General features: G+C 32.8%; 2 protein-coding genes across 2 annotated transcripts; one reads left to right on the top strand and one right to left on the bottom strand.

The window, feature by feature from the left end:
* The first annotated feature begins 854 nt into the window (after positions 1-854).
* Positions 855-7,480, top strand: sfxn4 (sideroflexin 4). The gene is made up of 14 exons (XM_073835075.1): positions 855-998; positions 1,102-1,167; positions 1,384-1,446; positions 1,552-1,578; positions 3,083-3,137; positions 3,255-3,280; positions 3,383-3,436; positions 3,516-3,578; positions 3,682-3,750; positions 5,092-5,182; positions 5,329-5,444; positions 5,530-5,615; positions 5,714-5,831; positions 6,990-7,480. The coding sequence occupies exons 1-14, from the start codon at positions 960-962 to the stop codon at positions 7,065-7,067; spliced, it is 951 nt and encodes a 316-aa protein (XP_073691176.1). The 5' UTR covers positions 855-959; the 3' UTR covers positions 7,068-7,480.
* dennd10 (DENN domain containing 10) lies at positions 7,262-14,712 on the bottom strand. Its single transcript, XM_073835074.1, has 9 exons — positions 14,286-14,712; positions 13,728-13,924; positions 10,555-10,634; positions 10,232-10,380; positions 9,862-9,973; positions 9,534-9,634; positions 9,351-9,458; positions 9,161-9,255; positions 7,262-9,046 (listed from the first exon to the last, which is right to left on the bottom strand). Exons 1-9 carry the CDS (start codon positions 14,380-14,382, stop codon positions 8,879-8,881), a joined length of 1,107 nt encoding a protein of 368 aa, XP_073691175.1. The 5' UTR covers positions 14,383-14,712; the 3' UTR covers positions 7,262-8,878.
* Positions 14,713-16,073: the final 1,361 nt, after the last annotated feature.

Genomic DNA, 16,073 nt, shown 5'->3' with positions numbered 1-16,073 from the left:
TAGTTTTCTGCTTGAAATAAGACTATTTTGCTTACCCCATTGGCAGATTATTTTGCTAGTTTTGAGCAAAAACTCTCTTAATTTTGATTTATTTTTCTGAAAACAAAACAATCATTTTCACTTGTCTAGAAAATGCTTCTTGGTTTAAGAATTTTTTAGATATTTTGGCTGGAAACAAGACAAAAAATCTAAGTAAGAAAAGTATTTTTTTCAGGGCATCTTTTAATACTGTGGACAACTGAGGGACTCATATGCAACTCTTACAGAAGGTTCAAAAGCTCACTAATGCACCAGAAGGAAAAACGATTAATTTAGGCAACTATTGCCTAAATATAATGTTTTTTTTTAGTACCTATTTAGTACTGCCCTTCAGAAGCTACAGAAGGTACATGTTTCCCAGAAGAAAAATAAATTAAATCCTGATCTTCAAATTCAAAAAGTTTTTAGCATAATTCATTGGGTTTCCTTTTGGAGCATCAACTGAGCATTTAAACCTTCTGTAATAGTTGCATATGAGTCCCTCATTTGTCCTCAGTGTGATGAATCTCATACAGTCATAGTTGGAACTATTCAACTACTATTTAACTGGCTTTATGTAAAATGTCGTATTCAGGTCATTACTAAATAAAAAATAACTAAATGACTTTTGACTTCAACTATAACAATGTGCAAATTACAACACCCTTTATTTTTTGCACGTTCAAAAATATCCTATAGAATGATTTAAATGGTTCAAATATCTTTTTTCGTTTTCTTTAATTTATGTTAGTGGGAAAAAAGTTGTTTTGACGTGGACCCTGATCACGCTGGAATGTTATTGGATAGCGTCTGAGCACGTCACATGCGGAAGCGTCGCAGCTCAAGCATGTCTCAACGGCGTGACCTATACAAGTTAATCTTTTTGTAAGTCAAAGAAAATGAATTGGTAATGATTGTAGAGCCTTCGTTAACAAACGAAAATGGACCCCAACTTACAGTACTGGCAAAGCAATGGGCAGGTACTTTCTTGTGTGCAGTTGCGTACTCAGTCACATTTATATCTGTATTAATGGAAGTGATGATATCTGCGACAAATAAATCAATATATGTATCATTTTGCAGTCTTTTCTAAGCAGACTGCGTCTCTGGTTCCAAATTCTCGACCCCAGTTCTGTGTTGTCATCACAGGTGAGTTGCTGCATCATGCATCGCTGCATCAGCTCATCTATATTAACCTATCATGAATCAAACCAGTACAAACCTTCTAATTATACAAATCCTGTATTAACAGTATCACTTGCACTATACAGGATGAAACGAACGCTGTGAAATTTGTTCTTTGCTTATAATATTGTTTACATTAATAAATGACAACTAATACTCCAATATGAATTTTTTTCTTAGGCTGAAATTGAGCAGGCCCGGACACTTCTTCAGAATCAGGGACATGCACAAAGAAATGAAAAAGTAGGCTGCTTAATATGTGTAGTGTTTATTTGTTTATTCATTAAACTTTGCTTACATTAGTACCAGTTTGAAAACTTGACAGTGTTTCTTTATTTCTCTCTCTAGGTTGCTAATGCCTGGTTACTGTCTCTTGTAAGTTCCTGCGAATTTACATTTTAATAGTGAGCATGATAAAAAAATATATAGATATCATTTGTTCTTCGTACATGGGACAAAATAGTCTACAGAACTAAAAGAATAAATGATTTTGGATTATTCTGTTCACTGTTCACCTACAGCTGAGGTCAAAAGTTTACATGCATCAATTATTTTACCAAAATAAGAGGGATTTTACAAAAGGCAATGTTATTTTTTATTTAATAGTGACCTGAATAATATATTTCACATAAAAGATGTTTACATATAGTCTACACAAGAAAATAATAGTTGAATTTATAAAAATGACCCTATTCCAAAGTTTACATACACTTGATCCTTAATACTGTGTTGTTATCTGAATGATCCACAACTGTTTTTTTTTTTTTTTTTTTTTTTTTTTTTGTTTAGAGATAGCTGTTCTTGAGTCCCTTGTTTGTCCTGAACAGTTAAACTGCCCGCTGTTATTCAGAAAAATCCAAAAATGTATTTAAACCCTTTCCAACAATGACTGTATGATTTTGAGATCCATCTTTTCACACTGAGGACAACTGAGGGACTCATATGCAACTATTACAGAAGGTTCAAACACTCACTGATGCTCCAGAAGGAAAAACGATGCATTAAAAGCCAGGGGTGTACACTTTTGAACAGTGTAAATTTTTCTTATTTTGGCTAAATTTCATATTTTTTTTTTATTTAGTTCTGCCCTTCAGAAACTACAGAAGATACTTACATGTTTCCCTGAAGATAAAATAAGGTAAATTTACCCTGATCTTCAAATTCAAGAAGTGTGAAAAGATTGATATCAAAGTCATACAGTCATTGTTCACGTAACACAAAAATGCAGAAAAACCAAAGAATTTGTGGGACCTCAAGGATTTTCAGAAGAACAGTGAGCAATTTAACTGTTCAGGACAAACATGGGACTCATGAACGACTATCACTAAACAAATAAAAACACAGCTGTGGATCATTCAGGTAACAACACAGTATTAAGATTCAAGTGTATGTAAACTTTTGAACAGGGTAATTTTTATAAATTCAACTATTATTTTCTCTTGTGGACTATATGTCTTTTATGTGAAATATCTTATTCAGGTCAGTAAAAAAGTATTAAAAAATAAAAAGCATTTTGTATGATCCCTCTTATTTTGATAAAATAATTAACATTTTGCAGATTCTGCATGTAAGATATGTAATTCTGTATGTAAACTTTTGACCTCAACTGTATGTTTTAGTACAATCTCCTGCTGCTTCCACTGTCTCACAAATAAAGTATAATTGACTAATTTTAATAGATTAAAAAAAAAGAACATTTGTGTAAAGAATGATTTCCACTTCAATGTGTAATAGCAGGTAAAAGTATGAGACATGTCTGTCCTGTCTCAGTCAATAAAATGTTGATAACAGGTGTGGGTTACTGGCTGTCCAAGCATTAACATTTTTATATATTTTGCACATTTTTTGTCATTAACATTGTTACACTTTTTTTTTTTAGTCATCTGTCCATCCTGATACTGGAAGTGTAATCTCACCAGTGTTTCGTTCTCAAGGTACAGTAACAAACTTGAAGGTTTGTGTCATTAATGAGATATCGCTTTATGTATGTGAACCGATTTCCATTCATTAATTTAGTCATCTGATGACATCTTTTTCTTTTTTGTTTCCAGCTTTTCTACCTATATCTGCTCCCTTGGTGAGTTCTAATATAAAAACTGAGAAAATGTAAATTTGGAAGGCAAAGGCATATATTTATATAATCTGAAATGAAAGATCCCACCTGCTTTTATTTCTACAGGTTGTTGCAAGTTTATTACCCCACAAAGGCATTAAACCTGCATTGTTCTGGCAAGTAAGTACATTTTACATTTATGTCTTCATTTATGTCTTTTCTTGTCAACTAACAATTTTTGTACTAATTTTTGCTGTAGTTTTTGCTTCAGACATATTGTGCAGGCTTCAACCATGCTAACAGAAATGCAACAGCGACTAAGGTAAACGATGTTGTTTTTAATTAAATTTAAGTGATATAAAATAACAGTCTTTTTGTGACTTGACAGAATATTTTCACCACAGTTATTTCACTTTTTTGCTTAGGATAACAAAACGTCAATGAAGCAGTCCGTTCTTATTGTCGGAACAGTTGCCTACTCATCAATTGCAGGGGTAAGAGAGATTATTGTCACAGTCCTGGCTTCTCAGTCAGTAAACCATTTTTATTTGATGATTTTATGTTTGGTGTAATGTTGACATACTGTTCAGCAGGTGCAAGAATCTCATGAAACCTGTCAAGTTTCAAAGTTCATGTCTAGATCATGTTACACCCCGACATAAAAAGAAAGAAAAAAAGTGATTATGTTAATCTTAAAGAAATGAAATCTTAGTTTAGAACCATTCAGATGTGTATTAAAAATAATAACGCAATAATACACGTAATTAACCATTAGGCACACATTTTCTCTGAATGATCATTTTCATACACTCTTAAAAATAAAGGTGCTTTAAAAGGTTCTTCACAGCGATGCAATAGAAGAACCATCTCTTTCTTACCTTTTTATATTCTAAAGAACCTTCTTTCACCACAAAGAACCTTTTGTAAAACAGAAAGGTTCTTCTGATATTAAAGGTTCTTTATGGAACCATTTAGACAAAAAGGGTTCTTCTATATATGGCATGGTGAAGCACCTTTATTTTTAAGAGTGTAATGCAAAAAATGTCGTTTTAATTAATTACATGTAAAAATTACATTTTGTTAAGAGTTTTGGGTAAAGTGTATGGAATCCCATTTCCGCCATGAATAAAAAATAAAAAAGGTAATTTCCAATTTTTTTTTTCTTTTCGACTTTTTCTCAGAATTGTGAGATATAACTCATAATTGCATCTTATAAAGTCACAATTGTGAGACAATTTCTTTCCCTGAAATTGCAAGTGTTGATACAAACTCACAATTTTGACTTTTTTTCTCAGAATTGCGAGTTTGTTTCGCAATTGTGACTACTTTTTCTCAGAATTGCAAGTCTGTATCTCACGATTCTGACTTAATAACTTGAAATTGCCTGTTATAAAGTCATAATTGTGAGTTCTTACATCAGAATTGTGAGATATAGACTCGTAATTCTGAGAACATGTTTTTTTCCACTTGCGAGTTTATCTCACAATTCTGAGACAAAAACGTCAAGTTTTTATCTTGCAATTCTAACTTTATTTCTCGCAATTGTGAGTTTATCACGCAATTCTAAGAAAAAGTCAGAATTGTGACTTTATGTCTCTCAATTCTGACTTTATAACTTGCATTTGAGTTTATATCTTACAATTCTGACTTTGTAACACTTAATTACAAGTTTATATCTCACAATTCTGAAAAAAAGTCAGAATTGTGAGATGTAAACTCGCAATTGCTAGAAAAAAATGTCAGAATTGTGAAGTAGCAATTACCTTTTAAATGTTTTATTTAGTGGTGGAAACGGGCTTCCATAGAAGTGTGACCTGAATATCTCTTTTTCTCAGGGTCTTCCTCAGATTATACTCAATCGTTTTAGACTCATCGGTGCTGTGGCTGAGACCTTCTCTAGATCACTGTTACCTATTCCTCTAACAGGTATGAACACCAGAAAACAAATGCATACAATACACCTACAGTAGAGTGTTTATATTATGCCATTTCATCCACATTCCTGTTTATACTGTGCAATCTAGAGTTATAATAACATTGAAACATTTTGAACCAAAAATGTGGTTTTCTAGCTTGTCTAGCTGCTTTCAGTGTGATGGTGGTGAGAAGTGAAGAAGCCGATAATGGAATACGAGTGTTTGATTCTAACGGCAATGCGGTTGGAGTCTCGAAGGCAGCTGGTTCGAAGGTGACACTGTGACAATAAAACCTTATGCCATTGAAGCTCCTTATCTTTAAACTGTTTAAATAAGTATTCTTTGTGTTGGTTAAAGGCCATAAAGGAAACGGCCCTCTCTAGAGCGGCTCTTTTTGGCACCACTGCAGCTGTTCCCACTTTACTGCTGGCTCTCCTTAAAAGGTACAAGTCAGAACAGTTTGCTTTCCATTTTAAAAAGTCAAAGACGCTTAAAAGTTTTGATGAGTGTGAAATTGTGAACTCTGCTGTCTATGTTTCAGGGCAGAGTTTGTCAAGAGGAACCCAATGATAATTGCTCCTGTTCGGCACATCAGTACTACCATTATTTTTGGTCTGATGATTCCTGTGTCCTTCAGTCTTTTTCCACATTTTGGCAAGGTAACACACATTAGAGATCTAATGTTAGTGCTGATTCATAACAAACCTGATTGTCATTCTTTTATCATTTTAATTTCATAAATACACTACCAGTCAAAAGTTTTTGAACACTAAGATTTGTAATGTTTTTTAAAGAAGTCTCTTCTGCTCACCAAGCCTGCATTTATTTGATCCAAAGTGGAGTAAAAACAAGATTTTGAAAGATTTTTACTAATTAAAATAACTTTTTAAAATGTAATTTATTCCTGTGATTTCAAATTTTTTGCACAATTACTCCAGTCACATGATCCTTCAGAAATCATTCTAATATTCTGATTTGCTGCTCAAAAAACATTTATTATTATTATGTTGAAAACTGCAGAGTATAATTTTTTCAGGTTTCTTTAATGAATAAAAAGAAAAAAAAAACAGCATTTATCTGAAATAGAAATCGTTTGTAACATTGTGTGTATATATATATATATATATATATATATATATATATATATATATGTGACCTTGGAGCACAAAACCAGTCTTAAGTCGCTGGGGTATATTTGTAGCAATAGCCAAAAATACATTGCATGGTTCAAAATTTTTGATTTTTCTTTTATGCCAAAAATCATTAGGAAATTAAGTGAAGATCATGTTCCATGAAGATTTTTTGTAAAATTCCTACTGTAAATATATCAAAATGTAATTTTTGATTAGTAAAATGCATTGTTAAGAACTTAATTTGGACAACTTTAAATGTGATTTTCTCAGTATTTAAATTTTTTTGCACCTTCGGATTCCAGATTTTCAAATAGATGTATCTCGGCCAAATATTGTCCTATCCTAACAAACCATACATCAAAAGAAAGCTTATTTATTATTTATTTATTTATTTTTATTTTGAGCTTTCATATGATGTATACATCTCAGTTTTGTCAAATTTAACCTTATGACTGGTTTTGTGGTCCAGGGTCACATATGTCTTTATCATCACTTTTGATCAATTTAAAGCATCCTTGCTAAAAGTATTAATTTCTATCCTTTTTTTCTATAAATGCAGGCTTGGTGAGCATGAGAGACTTTTGACTAGTAGTGTACATTCATCAATTCTCTGAATGTTTTAATCAAAAATCACATCACCAATTGATAAGCATGATTCAAATCCAACCTATTTTTCATTTGCAGATAAAGAAGGAGAAGTTAGAAGAGGAGTTTCAGTCACTTGACAGTAACATTGAACTGTTTTACCACAGAGGACTGTAATGTTCCCATTGCCAACTTACCTATTTGACTGAATTTTATTGTCAGATTTTGCAGACACAATGACAATAAAAACGAAGTATACTAAAAGTCCACTGCATTTCAAAATGGTGGCTACTTGAAGTTTTAAAAGCATGCACTATTTTCTTGTTATGGTGTACTAATACTGAGTAGCCAAAGGAAGAAGTACAACTGTACGGTTTTGAATTCATATTCATTTAATAGCTGCATTTCAGGCTGAAAGTGTTTTAAATAATGCATTGAAGTGCTAATAACACTGTTTGTTAGTCCCAATATACATTTTGTTTTTACATTTAATGGTCACATATATATATATCTAACAAAGAATCTGAGGAAACATCATTATATGACTCTGTAAAGGAGAAGGACAGTGTTTAAGAAATCAAAGAAGAACAGTTTGGCCATCCTCTTCTTTTAGGATATATTGCACACATATAATCAGAATATCTTCTATGATTTTTTAGGCACAGAGGACAGTCCTTGATAACAAGGTGCTGTCAAATTAAGGAGATTAAACAAAAATATATAATGGCAAAAATCAGTATTATGTGCAATCACTGGGAATGCATAATGTGGGAATAAAGTTCATTTAACATAGGGAATGTCTTTTGCCATTTGAACATATAATGATAACAAGATTTCTTACAGGAATAGACATACAGATTGTTAATTAACATTATAACGTGGGTGAGGTTTTGGCACTCAATAGTTAAAGAGATAGTTAACCTAAAAATGAAAATTCTGTCATTAATTACTCTCCCTTATGTCGAAGATGAATGAAGGTCTTACAGATTTGGAATGACATGAGGATGAATAATTAATGACAGAATTTTCATTTTTGGGTGAACTATCCCTTTAAGTAAAACTGGTTTTCAGTCTTTTACTTTACATTTTGAATTTAGGGACCCTCATTAAAGCAACTGTAGTTTAGTTTTCACTAAACAATTAACATAACAGTATTATAATTATTATTTGACAGCATAACAAGCATCTTTAGTTAGGGATGAACTAGCCAACCGTGAGCCCTTTCACATTGCAATACATGATGAAATCTTCAAAGATCAAAAATTCAAAGAGCATGCCAAAATAAGGTTATGAACATCTTAATAATTAGAAACCTAATTGGAATGCTTGCAGAGACGGCACATAAATCCAAGTGTTACCAAAAGGTTAAATTATGAATTACTTATCTCAAACCTGTTATCGAAATGTTACATTCAACATAATTACACCCATGAGGTGTAGCTATCATGTTATAGCTATATTTTATATATCCTTATGAGAAATATATATTTATGCTCTTATATAACTTTCTCCTTGTTCACAACCCTCTAAATTAGACACAGATTTTTCCAAATGTTACAGTTCATTGTGTGATTCACAATGGATGGTTTCAGTTTAAGTCAAAAGTTTACACACACCTTGCAGAATCTGCAAAATGTTAATTATTTTACTAAAATAAGAGGGATCATACAAAATGCATGTTTTTTTTATTAAGTACTGACCTGAATAAGATATTTCACATAAAAGATGTGTACATATAGTCCACAAGAGAAAATAATAGTTGAATTTATAAAAATGACCCTGTTCAAACGCTGATTCTTAATACTGTTACCTGAATGAACCAGTATTGTTCAGTACTAAATAAAAAATAACATGCATTTTGTATGATCCCTCTTGTTTTAGTAAAATAATTAACATTTTTGCAGATTCTGCAAGGTGTATGTAAACTTTTTACTCCTTTCTGATTGGATACTGTGAGACACTGCAGTTGGATGGTATGCACTGATTGGTCAGATCTTTAGGAGCTGCTCAGCTGCCGCTAAGTGGAAGAGGAAGTTTTCAGTCGCTGGAGGGTAGTGCCGCTGCTTTAGAGTCTCCAAAGTCAATTTAGAGTTCTCTGCTTCATCAGCGAGAGATATCAGGTTGCTGAGAATCTCTTTAGTTTTTACTGAAATATCCTGGAGACAGACGCAAAAAGAGGCTGGATTAAAACCCATTTCGAATTTCAAAGTCTTGGTAAACTGAAATTCTGTTGTCATCGTTGATACTTTTGACCTTGTTCTTACTCGTACCTTAATAACCTGCGCATCTGTACGATCAGTGTCCTCTGCAGCCTGGACAATGAAGTTGCCGATCTCTTTATGGAGTTTTCCCATAGCCATTGCCTCTGAAAATATAAAGTATAAAGAGGTATGGTGATTTAAACATCCACGCAATAATTTTTACCAAATCCCAGTCGGTATGTAAAACTGAATCTCTTACCTTTGGCATTTTGTGACACAGTGATTTCACTGTCTAGAAGATTAACATACACATCAAACAGATCTGATCTGTCTCTGACTTCAGGATCGACAAACCCTGCAACATATCCTACAGAGAGCAAGAACATAGAAATTCATAATTGTAGGAAGTGTTCATTTTGGGATGAGAAGAAATTGTCCATACCCGTGCACAGCTTGAGGTTTTCCAGCTCATTATCATACAGGTGAACAAAAGGGTGGAGGATGGACCAGTCTTTTCTATGCCATACCAGTCCAGGAAGAGCTCTGGTTTTGGAGCAAAAAAAAAAAAAAAAAAACTGTTTCCACTTACAACCTTTTGAACAATTCTGTTCAAAAGCAAAAGAGTGGGGTCAGTAAGATTTATTCATTTATGAAGTAATTAATACTTTTATTCAGCAAGGATGCATTCAATTGATCAAAAGCAATAAATAAAGACATTTAAATAGTTACAAAAATAAATAATTGAATAAAAATATAAATGAAATGTGAACCTTGTGAACTCCAGCAGCGCCTCAATCCGTGGGTGATAGACCACCACTCTTTTTTTCAACATTAGTGCTGTGTAAAGGATGATGGTCTCCATACCAAATTGTGATACAACATCTAAAATAAAGATTTAACATCTTATGAATCTTAAACAGCAAACTTGCATATATATATATATATATATATATATATATATATATATATTTTTTTTTTTTTTTTTTTTTTTACAGAATTAAGACTTCTTGAAGGATTTCGAAAATAACAATCATAAAGCCAATGGCTATGGTACAAAAGGTACACAATTATGATTTTAGCTGCTCAGTTCTTGCTGTGTTTAGTGTGTAGTGCTTGTTCATTTTAAGGGTTCCTCCTAACCTTTTAAGGATCCAGCCAGGTAGGCTTTCCTGACGTCATAATCTTTAATAAGGAAGGAGCCGTTCTCATCACTCTGGCATATCCCTTTGGTTAGAACAGCAATGTAGCATTCCATCATCTTCACAGGACTTCCATGTTTGATATACGTCCTGAACAAACAAAAAAAAAAAAAAAAAGTTACAATTGCAGCATCACAAACTCACAAAAGTTCAGTGTATATCCTTAGAACTGGCATGATGACAAACAAAAGATGCTTACTGGAAGAAATAATGATCGATTTCTAATCAATTGAACTAAATGGTTTTTACTTAAATTAAACATACCTGCACAGAACTCTACTGAATGCAGCATATTTTTCAGGGTTAAAGTCCTTAGCCGTGATAACTATTGTGAAATGTGTCACCTTTGAATGAAATTCAACAGTCAATTAGCAAGTTGGCATGATTTTCATATACTGTAAGATTTTTTTATGAATTCTCTTCTGCTCACCGAGCCTGCATTTATTTGATCAAAAATGCAGCAAAAGAGGTGATATTGTAAAATATTTTTACTATTTAAAATAACTGCTTTCAATTTGAATATATTTTAAAATGTAATTTATTCCTGTGATCAAAGCTAAATTTTCAGCATTATTACTCCAGTCTTCAGTGTCACATGATCCTTCAGAAATCATTCTAATATGCTGATTTGCTGTTCAAGAAACATTTTTATTATTCAAAGATCAGCATTTTACCTTAAGTAAAAAGCTTTTGTAACATTATACACTATTTGTATACAGTCGTGGCCAAAAGTTTTGAGAATTACATAAATATTGGAAATTGGAAAAGTTGCTGCTTAAGTTTTTATAATAGCAATTTGCATATACTCCAGAATGTTATGAAGAGTGATCAGATTAATTGCATAGTCCTTCTTTGCCATGAAAATTAACTTAATCCCGAAAAAATTTTCCACTGCATTTCATTGCTGTCATTAAATTACCTGCTGAGATCATTTCAGTAATCATCTTGTTAACTCAGGTGAGAATGTTGACGAGCACAAGGCTGGAGATCATTATGTCAGGCTGATTGGGTTAGAATGGCAGACTTGACATGTTAAAAGGAGAGTGATGCTTGAAATCATTGTTCTTCCATTGTTAACTATGGTGACCTGCAAAGAAACGCACGCAGCCATCATTGTGTTGCATAAAAATGGCTTCACAGGCAAGGATATTGTGGCTACTAAGATTTATAGGATCATCAAGAACTTCAAGGAAAGAGGTTCAATTCTTGTTAAGAAGGCTTCAGGGCGTCCAAGAAAGTCCAACAAGTGCCAGGATCGTCTCCTAAAGAGGATTCAGCTGCGGGATCGGAGTGCCACCAGTGCAGAGCTTGCTCAGGAATGGCAGCAGGCAGGTGTGAGCGCATCTGCACACACAGTGAGGCCAAGACTTTTGAAGATGGCCTGGTGTCAAGAAGGGCAGCAAAGAAGCCACTTCTCTCCAAAAAAAACATCAGGGACAGATTGATCTTCTGCAAAAAGTATGGCGAATGGACTGCTGAGGACTGGGGCAAAGTCATATTCTCCGATGAAGCCTCTTTCCGATTGTTTGGGGCATCTGGAAAAAGGCTTGTCCGGAGAAGAAAAGGTGAACGCTACATCAGTCCTGTGTCATGCCAACAGTAAAGCATCCTGAGACCATTCATGTGTGGGGTTGCTTCTCATTCAAGGGAGTGGGCTCACTTACAATTTTGCCCAAAAACACAGCCATGAATAAAGAATGGTACCAAAACACCCTCCAACAGCAACTTCTTCTAACAATCCAACAACAGTTTGGTGAAGAACAATGCATTTTCGAGCACGATGGAGCACCGTGCCATAAGGCAAAAGTGATAACTAAGGGGCTCGGGGACCAAAACGTTGAAATTTTGGGTCCATGGCCTGGAAACTCCCCAGATCTTAAAACTTGTGGTCAATCCTCAAGAGGCGGGTGGACAAACAAAAACCCACTAATTCTGACAAACTCCAAGAAGTGATTATGAAAGAATGGGTTGCTATCAGTCAGGATTTGGCCCAGAAGTTGATTGAGAGCATGCCCAGTCGAATTGCAGAGGTCCTGAAAAAGAAGGGCCAACACTGCAAATACTGACTCTTTGCATAAATGTCATGTAATTGTCGATAAAAGCCTTTGAAACGTATGAAGTGCTTGTAATTATATTTCAGTACATCACAGAAACAACTGAAACAAATATCTAAAAGCAGTTGAGCAGCAAACTTTGTGAAAACTAATATTTGGGTAATTCTCAAAACTTTTGGCCACGACTGTACACTACTTTTTGAAAGAAATTACAGAAATTAACACTTATTTAACAAGGATGCTTTAAACTGATCAAAAGCGATGATAAAGACTTTTATAATTTATATGTAAAAAATGTTTTTTTTTTTTTTAGCAGCAAACCAGAATAATTAAGAAATAGTAAACATTTTTTTTGCTGTATTTTGGATCAAATAAATGCGGGCTTGTTGAGCAGAAGAGAGTTTAAAAAACATTAAAAATCTTACTGTTCAAAAACCTTTGACTGGTATTGTATTTACATAAAAAAGGAACCATCTATCTACAAAGCACACAACACTTAAAAAGGTAAAAAGCACATCATGAGATATACTAAACTGTCAGATTTCTCAAAAAAGAAGTAAACATTTTAATAGATTATAGCAGTGGTCCTCAACCTTTCTGACTGCAAGGCTCTCTGTTGTCCACAAGCTGTTTCTAGCTTTAATTTTGTTTTTAAACTTATATTATTTTATGGTAAAATAGAATAATTATAGTAACATTTCAGTTTTTTTTTGGAGCAAAATCTTCTTCCTGGTTCTCTTTTAATATACAGCATACTCACAATTTTTACCGGACTAAATATTTTAGGACTTTTCATAAATGGCAAAATCTGTATTCATTATTAAAAAGTCCATGGTGATTTAAGATTGTATGAATTTGTGACTTTTCAACTTTTTTAAAAGGCAGAAAGCTTTAAAGGCAACAAACAGTTGTTGAGGGTGTAAACATAAGAAAGAAATATCTTGACACTTGACAGTTATTTTGTTTATTTTATTGTATGTATTGTCTTATTTTAATTTTATTTTGGTTGAGCACCACTGGATTAAACGAATAGTTATTTGATGCATTAACATTCTATCATTTATGTGCCACATTAGAATATACACAAATGTAAACAAGAAACAATTTATCAGTAAATAATGGTTTAGATTTCTGTCTTCTCACATGAAACCGATATATGGACTGTTATCATGCACTTTGTCACTTTTTAGCGCTTTACACCCCTCTGGTCACATTTACTTTCATTATGGAAAAGTGCAGTGTTAACATTTCTGGCAAACTCCTTTTGCATTTCACAAAAAAACACAGTCACAAAAAAGTTTTAATTTTATGTTGAACTCTTCCTGTAGCACAAGTTTGTAATCTTTCAGAATGGGAGTGAGTCCTGAACATGAAGTTTAGTACCTTTTTAAGCGCAGTTGGCTCCTGAACCTCGACAGTGGTGATATAGTACCAGGTTCGGCAGTATTGTCCAAACACAAATGTGTGCAGCACCTGATTGTTCAACGACAGGCAACATTTCCTCAACAGAACCTCTCGCAGATCAGCACTGATGGAAGGATAACACCAAACCCAAAGAGTGTCTGCATTTACATCTTTTTCTGCACAAGGGGGACAAATGCAATTACTGACAAAATAATCATTATTCTATCAAATATTTCTGTCATAGAGCCTTTTTCTTCTGCAGACCACAAAATGAAGTGTTAGAGAGAATGCTAGTAGGGATAGATAGTCTCAGTCACCATTCACTCTCACTGCATCTTTTTTTCCCCACACAATGAAAGTAAACGGTGACTGACAAATAATGCTGTCACTTTGCCTAACTTCCCCTTGTGTTAAACACATGAAAGTCACACAGGTTTGAAAAAGTATGAGTAAATGATTACAAAATTAGTTAACTATCGCTTTAATACATAAAATGTACTTATAATAAAAGATCTTTTCGCGGTACTTTAATCTTACCAATTAGTCCAAGACTCAGCATCATCTCAGATGTAGCCATATTCCATTCCTTATCCACGTTAAGCTGTTTCTGATCCTTCAATGATTTGTAAACCATTTACGTCCACAGTTAAGACAACACATGCAAGTTTCAGCGAGAACAGACACAACCCATTGTTAAATATGCCAGAAAGCTATTATAATGTAAAAAAAAAATCTTCTTGCAAAATATATTTTTAAGCGTTGAATCCAGGAACAGTTTTCTCATTAAAGCCAAAAGTTAGCAATTACCGGTTTCTAGCATATCAGTGTATGCAGACCAGTTGTTGAGTTGCAGTAATTCCCGCGAGTATGTGTATCAAAAGAAAAAATTGAGAGGAACACATCAAATGAAAACTTATCATAAACAGTAGGAATCCACTACTGGTCAAGTGATCAACACTCGCTTCTTCCGGGTTTGTTTCCCGAAGTTCAACTAAAATATCCAACGACACACTGCCATCTAGTGTGTGGGTGCGATTAAAGATTTAATTATTTATTTATTTATTTATTAAATACAGTTATTAAACCTGTTTTAATAACAAACAACAACACCAATAATAAGAATAAACAAAAATATATAAATATACACTGCCAGTCAAAAGTTTTTAAACAATACAGCAAAAGCAGTACATTTTTACAAACTGTTTTCTATTTGAATATTTTAATTATTAAAATGTAATTTATTCCTGTGATTTCAAAGTTGAATTTTTAGCATCATTACTCCAGTCACATGATCCTTCAGAAATCATTCTAATATTCTCATTTGCTGCTCAAAAACATTTTTTGTTATTATTATGTTAAAAACAGCTGAGTGTATTTTTTTCAGATTTCTAAGATGAATAAAAAGAAAACAGTTATTTTAAATAGTTATTATATTTTATTTAATATAATATATTTAATATATATTACTGTTTTTGCTGTATTTTGGATCAAATAAATGCAGGCTTGGTAAGGCAAAGAGACTTCTTAAAAAACATTTAAAATATTGACTTGACTGGTAGTGTATATTAAAAATAAAAACTTACAAATGATAAAACCTGAAATATAAAAGCATATTCTAATATGAATAAAATAAATATTTATTAATTTAATCAACGTCACTTAAGTAAGTAACAAATATGTAACAGCAAGTTTTAAGTCATTCCTTTTCATTCAGCTACTTTAAGGATTGAAATTTAATATTTTTTTACATTTGTGTAAATAAAACTAGAATCAAAACACAATTATATTTCACAATAATATAACCTCTACATTTGCAAAAACCACCAGTCTCAACAATGTTTTATTGTCCCCAGTACACTTAACAATGATATAGTTGTATAGAATTTTCTTGAGATTCAGCAAAATGCACAAATTACTATCCAAATCAAACATTAATCATCTTAAAAATTCAAGATATTTAGATAAATGCAAATGTATTTAGAAAACAGTATTTGTATCATGAAAGTCAGGAAAACGGTATGGAACAATATGAGGGACAATAAATGATGGCAGTATTTTCATTTTTGGAACGCTAAACTAGATAATTATTGCTATTGCTTAGATTGTAAACATAATTGTTCACAGAATAATTTTAATGAATTACTAATAATTATAATTGAAAAGTCAAATATTAAGGTCGGCCATATCAGTGCCACTTTATCAAAATAAATATGTACTATAAAAAACATAAAAGTAATCCATTCGTAATGTGAAAAATAGCAATACATTCATTTTCCTTTTTAATGGTAGATACTGATGCAAAGTTATAGTGGCTTATGTCAGATT

Source organism: Garra rufa, chromosome 2 (genome assembly GCF_049309525.1).
Source record: "Garra rufa chromosome 2, GarRuf1.0, whole genome shotgun sequence".
NCBI classification, from domain to species: domain Eukaryota; kingdom Metazoa; phylum Chordata; class Actinopteri; order Cypriniformes; family Cyprinidae; genus Garra; species Garra rufa.
This window is presented reverse-complemented; position numbering and strand designations above follow the sequence as displayed.

Excerpts from the sequence above, each read along its gene's own strand:
- sfxn4 (XM_073835075.1), top strand. The coding sequence starts at position 960 with ATGGACCCCAACTTACAGTACTGGCAAAGCAATGGGCAG. Across the intron at positions 1,447-1,551 it reads ATGCACAAAGAAATGAAAAA|GTTGCTAATGCCTGGTTACT; the intron begins GTAGGCTGCTTA and ends TTCTCTCTCTAG. Across the intron at positions 3,281-3,382 it reads TACCTATATCTGCTCCCTTG|GTTGTTGCAAGTTTATTACC; the intron begins GTGAGTTCTAAT and ends TTATTTCTACAG.
- dennd10 (XM_073835074.1), bottom strand. The coding sequence starts at position 14,382 with ATGGTTTACAAATCATTGAAGGATCAGAAACAGCTTAACGTGGATAAG. Across the intron at positions 9,974-10,231 it reads CCTGGCTGGATCCTTAAAAG|ATGTTGTATCACAATTTGGT; the intron begins GTTAGGAGGAAC and ends TCTTTATTTTAG. Across the intron at positions 9,256-9,350 it reads TGTGTCACAAAATGCCAAAG|AGGCAATGGCTATGGGAAAA; the intron begins GTAAGAGATTCA and ends TTATATTTTCAG.